Below are 17,915 nucleotides of genomic sequence, written 5' to 3' on the forward strand. Positions count from 1 at the left end.
CATACAGTAAGTGATTCAGACTATTACGTTAAGCAAAAGAAATGAATGTGAAATACTGATAGTGTGTTAAACTAAGTACTGGAATAAAAAAACAGGGGAAAATTAACATCATACAACAAATACGAGCATATAAAAAGACTAGAAATAAGTTATTACACTTCTTAAGTACAGTCTCTAGTTAAAATGAACTATGTATGTCATATCCTGATATGGAAAATATGTATTTTGAAGATATGATTTAGCTATTTATGAAAAACTGACATTTTTATTGCTCAATTCATATTCCCTCATTACAGATATTCCCCGTACGAATTCACATCAGCTATTGGGAACTAAATTTGTCTTGGTTATTCTTCATTATCTACTTAAGTATGATAAAAATACACATGGTTTGGCCTTTACTTAACCCACCCACGGAATCCTTATTTGCAGAAATCTGCAAGTTGACACAGAGGTCATGATTTGACTTTGGGAACTAGTGTTTTATCATTTGAGATGTGCTTGGCCCATATAAATAACTTCAGTTGAAAAAAGGACTTCTCAAGTCAAGTCCTGATACAAGATTATCTCTCCTTGATATTCTCCCTATATCGTCTACTGCTGTCTCCAGTCACCCTTCCAGCCTTCGCAACATCCTTATGATACTACACGATATTTCAAGACATCAGCTGGACCCTAACCATTTGTACTGCAAAACATGTCCCATGCACCCATCAACTTCCTTCTACTCTAGGTCCACCACTGTAACACCATACACCATTAAAGGCAGGGGTGCGTGTACGCCAAACTGATAGAACACTTGAGTGCACACAGAAGAACCATCAGTCCCAAAATGTCAAATACCTAGTTGCTTAGCATGTTCTGTCCTTTTCATCACCTCTGAACTGGAGCTTACGACATGCTTACTCATTTACTGTTTTTGACCTCCTACTAATTGTGGCCCCTTTTTTCCACATTTGGCTTCCTCTCTGCTCACAACGGGTGGAATAACTCTTAGCCTGTTCTTAAAGAACACCAACAGATTTTTTGGGTCATTATCCTATTGTAATGTGAACCCTTTCCCTATTAAGCACAATCCACATGGTATTGTATGATATTGAAGTATATGGTGGTAATGCTTCAGATCAATACACCCTTATATCTTCACAATGACACCAACTTTATCTCCTACAAAACACACTCAAACAATAATGGAACACCCAACTGTGTTGATTTTTCTAAAATTTTAATTTTTTATTTAAGAATAGAGGGACATAGTTTCCAAGTTTTTTCAAAAGTTGATGAATACAAAGATGGAAGTTGAAAGTTCTGTTGATAAACACATTAAAAGTGATTTTTTCAATTTCTTTTTTATCTTTAACTTTTAATTGCAAAGAAATGTGTTCATTTTACATAGAAATACCATACTTTACTACAAAACAACACTTAAGTATTATACTTTTTCATAAATGTTTGATAATCAGAAATACAAAAAGCAACAAATGTCAATGAAATATAACACAAAATACTGGCTACAAAGATACTGAACTGAAAATCTTTTAATCACTTTCAACACTGTTCTTATAAAACTCTTCTGTTCCTTATGGTATGTTAAAAAGCCTCATAAGTTTTAAGACATACTTTTTCTTTTCCTAGGTGAACCATCTTCTTCTCCAAGGTGACTGCTTCCTCACTTTCTTGGTGCAGTTCCTGGATTTCCATACCTCAACCTCTACAGGACTTCCATTATACGTGTCTGATACTGACAACAATACCTCCTCCTTAGACACTTCATAAGCCATCACTCACTGAGCAGTTATTTTGAAAGGGCTTGAGATCCTATGATCCCCAACCCATATTTAGTATCTTGATGCTGCCATGTTGTCCCAGCACCTTAAAGTGTACAGTGTGTGGAAGAACATCTTTCTTTTCCCAGTAGCCTTTACCCAATCTACCAAAGACTCTGTCAGGATTATAGCTGTGACAACAAACAGGGAAATAAGATACCAGCTTATTAAATTTCCTGCTTTCCTGCATGACGGCGCCCATTACTACTGTATTTCTGTATGATGGTGCCCATCACTACTGTATTTTTATTTTGACTAGTACAGGAGCCAGAAAGTAAATTAATTTCATTCAGACTGTTTTCTGGCTAGGATGCCTTCAGGTTTCTGAGAAAATCCAATAGAGCAGTGGCTACTTGGATGCATACTTTCAGTCCTTCTGTTTCAAGCCTAGTATAAAAATGAATCAGTTCCTTTGTCTGTGCTCAGGAATGAATCATAATGCACAAATTCTGTTGCCACGTCTGTCTGGAACAGAATAAGTCACCAATTGAGAACTTCCACTGTATTGCATTGAATGTTTTTGCAACAAGGCTGTGCAACCTGTGTTTTGTTGACAAACCTGGCTCAAAATGACTATAATCATCTATTTATTTCTATCATTGGTTCTGGTGGCAAGCATTTGCTTATGGCTTGTGTTCCTTTTTCTGCTTTCCTCTCATATTATCATTGACAAAGAGATTCTACACTGTGGGTCTCCCTTCGGGTCTCTCAGAAGCAACATACAGTTTGAATTTATTGAATTTTGCTTTAACTGGCTAAGAGCAAATGTCAATTTCTGACAAAATCATTTCGTGGCAAAAAGCTCGATTTGTAACTACAAAAATCTAAATTTGTGTGTGTGTGTCTACATATACTATTTCATGTGAATTATCAACCAATGGTCTCACAACATGGTGTTACTAGGAAGATCCAGTCTATGTTGTCATAATTTTTTGTATCTCATCTTCAAGGTCCTTACATGAAATGTATGTGGATCACAGTAGAATTGTTCTGCAGTCAGCTTAAAAAGCCTGTTCTCTAAATTTTCTCAATAGTTTTCCTCAAAAAGAACATCACCTTCCCTCCAGGGATTCCCATTTGAGTTCCTGAAGCATCTTGTGAATTGTTCAAACCTACCGTTATGAAATCTAGCAGCCCATTTCTGAATTGCTTCAGTGTCTTCATTTAAACCAACCCGGTATGGATCCCAGACACTCGAGCAGTACTCAAGAGTATGTCACACAGCATTCTATGTGCAGTCTCCTATACAGATTAACCACATTTTTGCAAAAGTCTTCCAATAAACCAATGTCAACCATTTGCCTTCTTTACCATGACCCTCGTGCTCATTCCATTTCATATTGATTTGCAATGTTACCAAATTAATTGTAATCACCAATAATTTTTGCCACACAAAACAATATCACCACTGTTAAAGAGTTGGTAACTGTACTGCAAAGACTACACCAATTCCAGGATTAGATGTATTTTTCTCCATTTCAGACCACTCAGTCACAAATCCTCTTTATATTATGTCCAAAATTACTCATTCTTACATATTTTTTCCAACATAAAACATCAACTTCTCTTGCCATATCAAATGTTGAAATAACTTGCAGGAATGCAGCAGGGTGATATTGTCTGGTGAAAGGTAGACAAACTCTGCAGTAGAAGAGTGAGATTTCAATGTGCACTTTTATTTTTGTTGCAGCATCAAGACCATAATGTCATTTCAGTGTTTGCCAAAGTAATTCTCCTGCTGCTAATTACAACAAGCTCTCATTTGTGAGAGCCTTGATTATACTTGGTGACAGCTGGATTTTGTTTCTAGAGTGCAGCTGTTAAGGTCATTATCTGGTAGCATTCTTGTGAGTTATTTGATTATTGCTTCAATGTTCAGCACATATATGGGTTCTTTTCTTTACCAAGCATATTAAATACTACTGGAGTCACTCCATAATTCTTTTCAACAAATCCAATCTAAAAGTCTACTGTGTTTTGAAATATGCCTAGTATTGAATTTCTCAAAGCCTTTCACATTTTCAAACAGTTCTTTGTATATATATTAAACGGAATTCTCAAATTCGAAAATTCTCGATGCCTAGTTTCTTTTACTATGGCACAATGAAATGCAATCCCATACCAAAGTATTCTGTGCAAAATGGCTCATAATACTTACCACTATTTGATTTCAAAGAGTTTGCAGGAGCTCAGAAAGAAAAGGGAAAAAATAATGAAGGGATTATACATAAATTATCTTTGGCATATTTGGGTCTACATCTGAAACAAATTACTTGTATGAGTATATTTTTCCAACAAAAAGTTAATGTCAGTCCCATATTCAGGAAATGGGGCAGATGTGGGAATCATGCACTGCTGTTCTGGCAAATATCCTAGTGGAGGTGGTTTACCATTACCTTCCTCTGAACTGTAACTGAGTGCCAGGTGTGTATCTGTGCTGTATAGATGACTGTGATAAGAGCTTTTACAGAGAAAGGGCTTACACCTTCTGAGAAGCAATAAAAGGTCCACCAAGCCAAACATCCACATTCAACAGAAGGATCACTATCAACAATGTTACATTCTTTCACTCACTGAGACACTGTAGATAGCTTTGGAACTTAATACAGGACTGCAAAGTTGGTGATTATGAACTTTGTCACAACCTTCCCTCCGTTTGCTGGCTAAATGCTAGTAGTGAAAATTTCTTCCACTACCAGGATTCAAATGGGTAACCTCTGAGTCAAGCACTGCCACACAGGTGTGACTAAGGAGATGGGTCTCCCAGCATTAGCTGTCTTTATTAATAATAGCTCTAGTGATTGCCTACTTTTGATGCTATAACAAGTATCAGCACACATAATCAATTACATTATCAAGTGGAAAGTCCTGGATGGAATATAAAAAAACTGAATCCCAGGTAAATGTAGCTATGTACAGGTATAGAAGCTAGTTCTGAAGGAGGACATCATCCAAAAGCTTAGCAATGTTTTCACTCTTGTTTATGTGCCTATCAACTGCTAAGCACCCCAACTACAAGCTGTGTTCTTACATTTACTCCTTCAATTATTTAAACACCATCAAATGGTCATTTGATGGTTTCACATGACTGGCAATGCATGTCAGTCACTGAATATGCTGATTTGTGTTGTTTGTAATATTGCCCTGGAACCAACATGCTTTTATTTTATGGTGCATGATACAGGATCTAATTGACTGCATAGACCTGATAATGACCAATGCATTGACACTGGAGAGTTACTTGAGTGATTATTAATAAGTACAGACAATGGAAGAATAACATTCTTATACAAGGATATTACATCATCTATCTATCTATCCATCTATCCATTTTACTTCCCGTGATGGAGAAATACCTCCCTATGGACTTTTTCAGTTTGTTGTGATTTTCTGCAATATGCATTTGTGATGCTCCTGCATGTTTCCTAATGTCATCTATCTGCAGTCTATTAGGTTACAGCCTCTACCTTTACTTATCACTTTGAATTTACCAGAGGACTTCCTTAGGCCATCTACTGTCTATTCATCTGGCTGCATGTTCAGCCAACCTCAACTTCATTTGCATTACAGTTACAATTATGTCTTCTGCTCTAGTCTGTCAGCTGGTCTATTTGTTTGTTTCCTTGACACATCCACTGATTTCCATGATGCTTCACTCAGTTCTTTGCTTGCTGAGTAGTCCTTAGTTTTTGCATAGAGTAAAGGAGATAAGGGACATTTTGAAAATTTCTATGAAAGTGGAAAACCAAGAAAAGCTGGAAATATATTAGCAGGTCTATGCAATATGCCCCATATTTTAACAAAAATATGCGTTTTGATGAGAGAACAAATATCTCTCACTAAAGTCAGTATGTGTTGCTGTGAAACTTCCCAACTAATTAAAACTATGTGCAAACCATGAATCTTTTGACGTCCTGCTTTCGATCATCATTTCACCAAGTTACATATTCTTTACTGAAAGGCAAATTTTCAATGAAATCATCTGGTTGCATATTCAAATACTTTATAAGTAGTAAATTTGTAGATATGCCATGAGAAGATAACCAGTCCCAATGGAACCATTTATGTAAAATAACAAATAATACACTAGTTGTTCAAAGGATTCATTAAAGTTCAGTGTTAGGGCTTGCACTTAAAGATTTATTTTGAGGTCAGAGAATATTCACAGTTTTGAAAAGGAAAAAGCAGAATTGCCCAAGAGTTGTATTTGTCTCATTTAGATTAATAATATTCAGCACATAGATATCATATTTGGCATTTTTGTTCTGAAATTTCATTTTTATTATTCTTTCCTCAAAGATAATTCCCAAAGGGTAATTAAAAGCAACAGTTATGCACAGACATCCTGATAAATGTAGTAAGAAGAAATGATAAGAATGGAACACATCAAAATTATACTCCCTCATTTTATTTGGGATATTGTTGTTAATTGTTGTAAAGAATGAACAATTTCTAGTTTATTGGTACTGCACTGGTGTTAAAGAGTTGAGAGAGACTTCTAAATTGCTAATAACTGAAGTGTGCTGCGGCATAACGCATACAATCTCAGTACATGAACCGCTACATCATCACTATAACAATTAATAAATCAGAATTAAATTTCAGTTTTTTGAAGTTGTTCAGCTGAATATCTTTTACAGAGAGATATTGCCTCATAATATATCTTACCCTGTTTCACTGGGAATTCTTTGAATACTACAGTTGGTGAACTAACCAACATCTGTCAGCTTCATTTGTCAATTTTATGACAAGTTTTCACATATGCTGAAGATCCCTTTGGTTTTGCTCAGTACTATGTCTCCTTTCTGTAAATCTTTGTCTCCATACACAGCAGTGTAAAATTCTTTTGTATATCCATGTGCAGTGCGCAAGAAATATTAAACAATGACATATTTATTGCATTTAAATACTCCCGTTACTAGAGGGTAGTGTATTTCTTACTTTTCATTCTAACAAATATATATTATGTAACAAAATGAACAGTTATATGACTGCATGGTTCTGTTCTTTCAAACATGTCCGAAAGAAAAGACATAATGTGGAAATCGCATCTGTGATACATACTATGTAAATTGAGGTAAAGGGGGGAGAAAGGAAAGGGAACAGAAGGAATTGATTATATCAGCTGCATCAGGACTTTATGAGGAATCAGCAGCAATGAGTGAAAGTGTATGCCAGACTGGGACTCAAAATTGGGATCTCCTGCGTTTTAGGCAGTTGCATTAACCTCTGCAATACCCAGACACAGTGTTAGTCACAAATGTGTGGACTATCTGAGCACTGGCCACTGTGGCCGAGCGGTTCTACGCGCTTCGGTCTGGAACCGCGCTGCTGCTACGGTTGCAGGTTCGAATCCTGCCTCTGGCATGGATGTGTGTGTTGTCCTTAGGTTAGTTAGGTTTAAGTAGTTTTAAGTCTAGGGGACTGATGACCTCAGATGTTAAGTCCCATAGTGCTTAGGGCCATTTGAACCAGACCTACATTCTCACATAGTGCCACCACTTATTCACAGGCCCAATACGTGTCCTCCATGCTCGCTAATTTTAGATTCCCACTGGAGGTCAAACATAAATGTGCATCTGCATTGATGGTTGTGGATTCATAGCCCATCAAGGTGTATCACTTATATGAATGCTTGGTGTCTGCAGACGCACATTTATGTTCGACCTTCAGCCGGAATCTAAAATTAGAAAGCACGGACAACATGGACAGGGAGTGTAGATAAGTGGTGGCACTAGGTGGGTATGTAGGTCCGTTGATGAGCATGCCAAGATATTCCATGCATTTGTGATTAACACTGTGTCTGGATGGGCAGTGGTTAACACAACTACCTAGCACGCAGGAGATCCCAGGTTCAAAGCCTGGTCTGGTATATATTTTCAGTCATTGTTGTTTATTTCGCATAAAGCCCCGATGCTACTGATATCATCAGTTCCTTCCCTTTCCATTCCTTTTCGCCAATCCACCTCCATTAAACTGAACAGTTTCACACACACTTGAATCTTTAGCATGCAGTCTTAGTAGAGCTACAAGTTATCACATCATTTCCACCAAAAGAATATAAACTAATAAGTTATGATAACTTTTATCGTTGCATAAGCATACCAGGTTAGGTTAAAAACTGCTTATATGAGGTTATTTCTAAATGTTTGTTTCCTACAAGATGGTGTGTGATGCATCTAACAGAAGATGAAAGTATTATATTATGCTGAAACACAACTTTACAATTCTGTAAATTCCCTTGACAACTATATTAGCACTAGTAACATATTGACAGTTAGCGCAGCATTAAAATGTAGAAAATCATGTGTCATTTTCATGCTAAAATTATTTAAATAAATTATTCAATTGCCTTTCTTCTATTATCATGCAATGTTTCACTTTTCCAGTTTATGAGAAAAGAACACTGAGCCAATCTGGTAAATGACACAGGATGTGTCAGCATGAAACAATAATCACAAAACAAAGCAGTGTTCATAATTAGTTCTACAGTTACTAATAGCAAACAATTTTAGGAAAGTGAGGTGAACATTGAACATCAATGTACTTAAAGTGTGATGATAGCTGTAACTAAAGTACAGTACCTCGAGACACTGAGATGCAAGCTTAGGCTGTCTTTTTAGAGTTTCCTACGGAGAGCATGAGTGAGAAAAGAAAGAAAATACACCTATCAGTGTCAGAGGATTTTATTCTCTTGTGTCACTTGTATATGCATGTAAACATTCAACAAATAAATATATAAATTATTACAAAGCTAATGTGCATTGATTCTCTAAAGTATGGGGTCTTGCTTAGAAATACTCTGAGCTTCTCATTTCATCAGTCTGTGCTATAATTTTTTTTAAATGTGAAAGAATTTGATTTACAGGCACGTAGAAAAAAATAGAGCAGCTCACAACACAATTCTGTTCTACAGCTGATATAATGAGAAGCAACATAACAATATGCAAATTGATACAAATATAATCTATGTGAAGAAATAAACAGTAGAAAGTCATTATTTGCAGAGAGTGACACAAACATGCACGAAATATCAACAGTAAATTTCACACACACACACACACACACACACACACACACACACACACACACACACTCTCTCTCTCTCTCTCTCTCTCTCTCTCTCTCTCTCTCTCACACACACACACACACACACACACACACACACAAACTCATGAGGAGATCAAGATAACTTCAGATGTTGAGCTTCACTGACAACATCTCTGAACCTGTAACAGGATGACAGGCAAGGCAGTAACATCATTGTTTTGTATAGCTGGAGCAGGCTCCTTGGATATGGGAACAAGAGGCACTGAGCTTCTCTTCAACATATCTTTCACAATACACAACCTGCTTGCTTTTGAAATTTATGACAGATAACAGTATATCCTCTTTGCCATAGTATGAATAGATGAAAAATCCAGGCTTAGGAGAGAAGGGAGTAGTGGGTGATGCAGTAGCAGAAGAAGAAGAAGAAGAAGAAGAAGAACAAGAAGAAGGTCTAGCAGTTTACACAACGGCTGCATTCAGCAAAACAAATCAGGATGTAGTTGTTCATGAGAGAGAAATGGAACATGAAGATGGTTTGAGAGATTCCCTATGTTTATCTTGATTTGAGAAATAGCTCATGGAGATTGATATTTCTTCTCCTGCTTGCTGTTGTCATTTGCCATATTTCCAAGCTTTTCAAATAAGTACGGATTTTCTATCAGTCGTTAATGATAATTTGAGTTTTTATGGACTAATATATGTCAAAATACGTTTTGCATTTATTACAGAATGGTTTTGATGCAAGAGGAAATATTAACAGTCACACACAAGATGCAATTCACAAGTAATGAAGAAACACACAAATTATTCTCATTTTTCCAAATAATAGTGGTGAAGTAAATAATCATAATCGTATTGGTTTGATCAAGGGAATAATTATTTTTAAGAATACAGAATATTCACTGACTGTTACACTGTTCACAAACATAACAGTGCAAATAATTCTGTTTAGGTTTTGTAACATTATTGAAGACCAAAAATTGCAGTGAAATCATGATGATCATGGATACTAATTCAAATAACATTCTACTGTCCCAAGATAACCCATTTGCAGTCTCCCAGAAAAATGCACCACTGGCACAGAAAGAATTTTCCACATACAAGGTACCTTATTTATCAGTTGAAGCATCCCACTCAACTTTGTTCACCTGCACCCTGCTGACCTTACCATGCTTAAACTCTCAACAGATGAAGGTTTCACTCGTACTTGACAATTATAAAAGGTCTTCACTAACTCTCATATGTTACAACACATGTAAAAATCACAACTATATAATTTCATTTTATTGTACCCATAAAATTTCTTCTTCCACTAAGGTCTTTATCTTGAATTCATTCAACAGTTCAACTCTCTTCAGGTAATTGTTTGGATGGTTCCCTTGACAAGCTGAATGCCAATTTCTCTCCTCCTCCCTTGTCTTTTCAAGCTAGCACATTATTTTTCTACAAAAATTAAAAATAAATAACATGATAAATTAGTATAAATAATGGCCAGACCATGCCAACTACATCAAATGTTGCAAATACCCATGTCCAAAATTATGAGCTATTTGTGCTGAGATCAACAATCCTTTGATATGTTAGGGTATTGAGCATTGGCAGTGCAGAAATTCATTTCTGTCCATTTATTCTTACTGACAGCTTAGTGGTTGTTCCAAAAACTGAGCACTCATGGGCACATCAACTGGTATCTCTCTCTCTCTCTCTCTCTCTCTCTCTCTCTCTCTCTCTCTCTCTCTCTCTCTCTCTCTCTCTCTCTCTCGAAGGGGGTCTTTTAGAAATACGGATGTGGGGGTGCTGTAGGTGGTGTGGTTCAGATGATGCACAGGGTAGCAAAAGAGAAGACACAAGGTGCTAGAATCACTGATCACTATAATAAAACAGAATGGGAGGAGAATTATAGTTTACAGTCAACAGGTTGCTGAAGGTGCACTATGGGTAGCATGGTAAAAACAGCAGACAGAAAGGGTGACAATTTGTGATGTTAGAAAATCATGTCAGCAAAGTTGGGTGATGTGCTACAGAGCCAGTTAGTGCTGTGAAACAAAAGGATAATTGCAAGGCATGACTGTAGTTAGAGAACCAACACAATATTCATGAAGTGACTTAGCATCACATCAGAGAACTGTGTTCTGTAGCTGAAAGAAGCTTCTGAATAAAGTAAAATGTCAATAGAAATGTATTTGATTTATTAATTACATAATCTGCTCTGTGAACTTTCTGCCATTATATATACTCACACCTACACGGTTTGGACCTGAATGTAGAAACACTGTAAGAAACGCCTGGTTGAACATAAATGCAGGTGCTAGCCAAGCATGCAGTTTACACTTTAGTAACTGACTATGAACAGCACCTGTGCAATATTGTGAATACATTGCAAGCATCAGTTGTGACCAGAAAAGTGTTCTGTGTAGTTGTGAGTACAGTCTGAGCTAAGTTAATTTGAATTGAAAGCGGGCAACTTGTTTTTGGTCGTATGGAGGGTGCTTTTGTAACCAAGGCAGCTGAAGTGTTGGGAGTTCAAAGAGGCACCATTTCAGCAATTTATACTGCATACAGGGTAATTGGAAAAACACCAACTGTTAAGTCACAACACAGACAAAAGTGTGTTTTGAATGATCATCGCACATGGTCACTGAAGAGGACAGTGATAAAAATAACAGGACAACCACTGAAAATGTCACTGCAGAACTGAATGTCACACTTTTAAGTTGTGTCTGCAGCAACATAACATGAAGTAAGCTCCAGAAGCAGGGAATTGCAGGGTGAGCTGGAATGTCAAAACCACACGTCAGTGATGTCCATGCCCAAATGTGCTGAAGCCATAAAACCTGGACTGTGGAGTAATGGAAGAAAGTCATTTGGTAGATGAGTCTTGTTTCACACTGTTTCCAACTCAGGGCTGATCTTATGTCTCTAGAGTGAAACATGGTGGAGGTTCGGTGATGATATAGGCAGCTGGATCATGGTATTCCACGGGCCCCATGGTTACTCTGCAAGGTCTCATTACTGCCAAGGTTTATGTGACCATTTTGGCTGATCAGGTCCATACCATGGTACAAATGTTTGTTCCCCAATGGTGGCGCTGTGTTCCAAGATTACAGCGTCCCTGTTCAGACAGCTCGTATAATTCAGGATTGGTTTTGTGAGCATGAGGATGAATTGTCGGACCTCCCCTGGCCACCATAGTCACATGATCACAATATTATTAAGCCTTTGTGGTCTAATTAGGGGACACTGGTGCATGTTTGCTATCCACTTTCACCATCATTACCCGAATGTACCACAGTTTTGCAGGAAGAGTGGTATAGGATGTCCTGAAAATTATAGAGGTACTGTATGTATACATTCTGAGATAACCAGAAGCTGTTTTTAATGCCAGTAGCTTCCCTGCACCGTATTAGGCATGGTAAAGTGTTCTGTTTCTTTTGTTTCCATAATTTTTGTTCATTCTTGTACATTTCCATATGATGTACCTGCATCATTTGCCCCTGTTTTTATTCCATTCATGATTGTCATTCAGATGAAATGATTATAAAGTAATTTCACAGGTAGTCCTTATGTGGCTGTTATGTATGTATGTATGTATGTACATATGTACAGGGTGTTTCAAAAATGACCGGCATATTTGAAACGGCAATACAAACTAAACGAGCAGCGATAGAAATACACCGTTTGTTGCAATATGCTTGGGACAACAGTACATTTTCAGGCAGACAAACTTTCGAAATTACAGTAGTTACAATTGTCAACAACAGATGGCGCTGCGGTCTGGGAAACTCTATAGTACAATATTTTCCACATATCCACCATGCGTAGCAATAATATGGCGTAGTCTCTGAATGAAATTACCTGAAACCTTTGACAACGTGTCTGGCGGAATGGCTTCACATGCAGATGAGATGTACTGCTTCAGCTGTTCAATTGTTTCTGGATTCTGGCGGTACACCTGGTCTTTCAAGTGTCCCCACAGAAAGAAGTCACAGGGGTTCATGTCTGGCGAATTTGGAGGCCGATCCACGCCTCCTCCTGTATGTTTCGGATAGCCCAAAGCAATCACACGATCATCAAAATATTCATTCAGGAAATTAAAGACATCGGCCGTGCGATGTGGCCGGGCACCATCTTGCATAAACCACGAGGTGTTCGCAGTGTCGTCTAAGGCAGTTTGTACCGCCACAAATTCACGAAGAATGTCCAGATAGCGCGATGCAGTAATCGTTTCGGATCTGAAAAATGGGCCAATGATTCCTTTGGAAGAAATGGCGGCCCAGACCAGTACTTTTTGAGGATGCAGGGACGATGGCACTGCAACATGGGGCTTTTCGGTTCCCCATATGCGCCAGTTCTGTTTATTGACGAAGCCGTCCAGGTAAAAATAAGCTTTGTCAGTAAACCAAATGCTGCCCACATGCATATCGCCGTCATCAATCCTGTGCACTATATCGTTAGCGAATGTCTCTCGTGCAGCAATGGTAGCGGCGCTGAGGGGTTGCCGCGTTTGAATTTTGTATGGATAGAGGTGTAAACTCTGGCGCATGAGACGATACGTGGACGTTGGCGTCATTTGGACCGCAGCTGCAACACGGCGAACGGAAACCCGAGGCCGCTGTTGGATCACCTGCTGCACTAGCTGCGCATTGCCCTCTGTGGTTGCCGTACGCGGTCGCCCAACCTTTCCAGCACGTTCATCCGTCACGTTCCCAGTCCGTTGAAATTTTTCAAACATATCATTTATTGTATCGCTTTTCGGTCCTTTGGTTACATTAAACCTCCGTTGAAAACTTCGTCTTGTTGCAACAACACTGTGTTCTAGGCAGTGGAATTCCAACACCAGAAAAATCCTCTGTTCTAAGGAATAAACCATGTTGTCCACAGCACACTTGCACGTTGTGAACAGCACACGCTTACAGCAGAAAGACGACGTACAGAATGGCGCACCCACAGACTGCGTTGTCGTCTATATCTTTCATATCACTTGCAGCGCCATCTGTTGTTGAAAATTGTAACTACTGTAATTTCGAAAGTTTGTCCGCCTGAAAATGTACTGTTGTCCCAAGCATATTGCAACAAACGGTGTATTTCTATCGCTGCTCGTTTAGTTTTTATTGCCGTTTCAAATATACCGGTCATTTTTGAAACACCCTGTATTTACATGTGTAGGATAGTAATAAACTCTTTGAAAATTCTGATAGAATCAACTTTAAAGAAATGTAAGAAACATTTTAATGACACACAAAACATTTCTGTCTGTGTGTTACACTGAGGTTTATGAGCATTATATGATGCCCTTGTGCTGCAGTAAAGTAGCTTCATTTACCCAGAGTCATTTAAATAAAACCTTCAAGGCTAATAAACAAATTTTCTACTTGTTTGTATAGCCCTGTTTTGCATTTTAAAGCTTGTCAGTGTTAAGTGTATGTCTCATAATTTGATACCTTGACATTAAATCCTTCCAAAATGAACCTGTCAGCTAATGAGATATTAATTAAAACAGTATCTATTTTACAGATACTGCTCCTGTTGGCAAGTTCACTGATTTGGTAAGTCAAGGTCAATCACTTATAATGCAATTTATTATTTGCAGCAAACTTCTCTTTCTGGTCAGAATTGAGTTTGCGCCATGCATGGTAAATCCCACCTACTGAATATTTGTAGTGATTCCAATGCAATGACAATGCACATTAACTACAACAGGTAATCACAAAAATCATATTTTAGGTCTCTATGTGGTAAATCAATACTCTGCATTAGTTCAGTAAAATACACATTTATGCAACAAGTCAAGAAACTACATTACCATAATCATACGTCTTAAACTTATCTTGAGTGTTTTCCATCTTTCTTTCTATCCATACTTAGCTATTTTGTGAGAATGGGACACTTAAAAATATTAACCCTACAGATTTGACAATCTTAGAACGCAAATCAACATCTACCAACTACATCTGGAACACGAGAAATACTGAAAATTAATAGATGTGGTTGCACATTAAAACATTTGCACATTAAATAATGCGAAGGATGAACACAACACTTGATATGATTTTCAGATCAGATAAGACACAACCACGCACAGTAAAACGCTTGGTGTTCAAACCACATTCGTGGTGAAGACTTCTTTTATTCAGATCTTCTACTCAGTTTGTGCCTGGCGAGCTGCGGGAGATAACAGTTTGTTCATCACTCTTCTGCATAGATGATAAGAGAATTCTAGCATTAAATTAATCAAGAGAACAATAAACTTCAATCACTATGCAGGTGTTCTGCTGTGTGATTTCCAGAGTTTCTCAACACTGTGAAAGTAAATTTCAAACCAACTGGTTAAATAGTTCTTGGCAAGTCTGAGAAAGTTATCTGTCACAGAAGAAGCCATGTTCAGTGGAACAGTGAACCCCAGAGGAAATATATTCCAATTGTAATACTTCCTCATGCAGTGTGTACTGTATAAAGGATGGTGTGTTGATTTGGGGGGGGGGGGGGGGGTATATTCAGTATGAGATGAGGTTGTTCAAATAGTAAAGGGTACAGCAGTAAGACACAAACAATGTTTACTCCATACCCAGATTTCAGTCAGGGTGTGGCCATCTTCAATACAGTAAATGTAGGTTAAAACCTTAAAACCACTTATATATGCACACAGTTTAGTTGGGACATAATCGGTTTTAATGTCTGAAATTACATTTAGTGCACTGAAAATGGCCACACAGTGACCAAACTGGCCTTGGTAAAACCCTGAACCATTATATCTGTAGTCTGAAACTCACATTGCCAATTGAAATATGGAATCCTGCAAAGAAAATGAAATAAAGTTAACCATCTGTCATAGTGTTTGAGAAATCTATAATTTAGAGGAAGATCTAGAACGCATTTAAGGAAATTTCTGCAGTAGTACACAGTATGAAACTTTAAATCCATATATTAGAACATGCCCAATGTCTATAACATTTTTCTATAGCTCCATAGGATTTCATACATCTGTGATGGAAAGAATTCCAATACAATGTAAGAAGTTATTCACAAAATAAAAATTATTTCTGTATTAGTTGTGGCAGTGTATGTAAATGTAGTCATAGTTGCTGAGATAGTAATAAATGAAAAAGAAGAATAAGTAACATTAAGTTGTGGTGGTGGTGGTGGTGGTGGTGGTGGCGGCGGCGGTAGTAGTAGTAGTAGTTACCATACTGTTACTATGGAATTAAATTACTCTCTCTTTTTGTAAAACACATCATGGTTGCTGTTGACCGTAAAACTCTTTAACTGAACAACCTACTATTACAATTTTGGCCGCATGGCCATTACCAAGTGGAAATAAAGCTTTTGCAATGTCAGAACCTAAAAATCATTTGACATACAATTGTTTCCACTTAATAATGACCATATGGTCGACACTTCGATAGTGGATTGTTCTAATAAGGAATTTTACATTCAAATGTGACAATGACATCTTTTACGAAATTTTACATGACTGTGAACACTTGGCAGAAGAATTTACTCTCTTTCTCATTTTGATTAAGATGAGTTGTGAGTTTGCATGCTGAATACGGCACATTTGTGCCACCATTTAGTGATGTAACATACTGTTTTAAGAAACTGAGACTGTATCTAAAGCTTGAATCATTGGGTGGCTTTGTGGTGAACTTCTACAGTCAATTAGTGAACTAAAATTACATGTGTAGTCACATGCTAAATATAATTGGGAACATTGGCTTGTAGTGGGAATTGAGCTTCCAGTGCCAGTTATTTTGTAATTTATTGATGTAAAATTCAAATAATAAATTTATTTTCTTATATTAATGTTGCATTGTTATTTGAATTTATAAGTTACTGTACGTAAATTTAATTTTTATGGAGTATTAAGGTGTGGGGCCAGGATTCCTTATTAATATGACTGTTGGTATCAGCAGCAGCACCTGAAATTCAGAGATCACAGGCACATGCTGTGAATTGGCTGGAAAAATAACTGTGTTTATGAGTGTCATGAGTACGAATTAACTAATAAAATTTTCTTTACCTAAATGGTGCCCTACTCTGTAGTCCGCTTAACATAAATTCAGATCCAGTAATGACAAAATGAACTGTTTAATTGTGTGATTCATGGAAATGCAATATAATGATAGTAAGGGACACAGAGCCCATACAGCCTGGACAGTGGAATGCTAACAAAACATTAAAGATGGAACTACACGTGCCAAATTTATATAAAAAAAGGGAAATAGTTTTGGTCAATATTCACAATTATCTGACATGTGGAACATTCAATCTGCTTGTCATACTAGTTGAATGACACACAACAATTGAAGTATTGTGTCTTTCATAGGAGATGATTAGACAAATACTCATATCAGTTTTACTTTAAAATTATGAGCTCCGTGACTCCAAATGAATTGCACTCAACTGTGTGTGTGTGGGGGGGGGGGGGACCACACATGTCTGTCTTTCCTATCACAGCTACAATTTGTAATCAAATTAACTTATAAGACAGAACAATGTTTTTTCATTGCTAATTATTTAATTAAATGACACTATACTTCAGATGAAAGCTGAAGTGTTTGTATCTGACATAATAAAGTACTGTATCGAGTATACAAAGTCAAAAGATCCATGTAAACAGGTAACCAATATATCTCAGTTTTACTACACATTCATGTTTCACGTAGTGTGGTTCACATTCAAACCACCAGTGAATTACTTTTGTCCTGTTTTATGGACAGTGATGATACTGGCAAATGGATGGCAAAGTGTTATATTTTTATTGAAAGAGACAAACATTACCCACATCTTTTTCTAAGTAATATAGCTCAGGTGTGCTTTATTTAATTGTGTCATGTAGTAACTTATGTATGTATTCTGGCATGACATAACTTCAACTTATCAGTAATTTTGGTTAGAATTTATATTATTTGCACATGTTAGTTACAATAACATACAAACAAAAATTTTATGATGTAATGAGATGTATGCTTCATACCAGGATTGTCATATTCAAACTTAATATACCCTGTACCAATTATGAACTGTGTGTGCCAATTTGGC

The 17,915-nt window shown here is 37.2% G+C and overlaps 1 protein-coding gene across 3 annotated transcripts in view; it reads right to left on the reverse strand.

Moving 5' to 3' along the window:
* Positions 1–17,915, reverse strand: part of LOC126248838 (tyrosine-protein phosphatase 99A-like) — a 482,348-nt gene that overhangs the window by 62,878 nt on the left and 401,555 nt on the right. For 2 of the 3 annotated variants that reach the window (XM_049950254.1, XM_049950256.1), the window contains one exon: positions 8,411–8,455. The exons of the other annotated variant lie outside the window; for it this stretch is intronic. In XM_049950254.1, the coding sequence (XP_049806211.1) occupies positions 8,411–8,455 (45 nt within the window). The remainder of the gene's footprint in view (positions 1–8,410; positions 8,456–17,915) is intronic. 3 annotated transcript variants of the gene reach the window in all.

The sequence above is a fragment of the Schistocerca nitens genome, chromosome 3 (genome assembly GCF_023898315.1).
Source record: "Schistocerca nitens isolate TAMUIC-IGC-003100 chromosome 3, iqSchNite1.1, whole genome shotgun sequence".
Taxonomy (NCBI): domain Eukaryota; kingdom Metazoa; phylum Arthropoda; class Insecta; order Orthoptera; family Acrididae; genus Schistocerca; species Schistocerca nitens.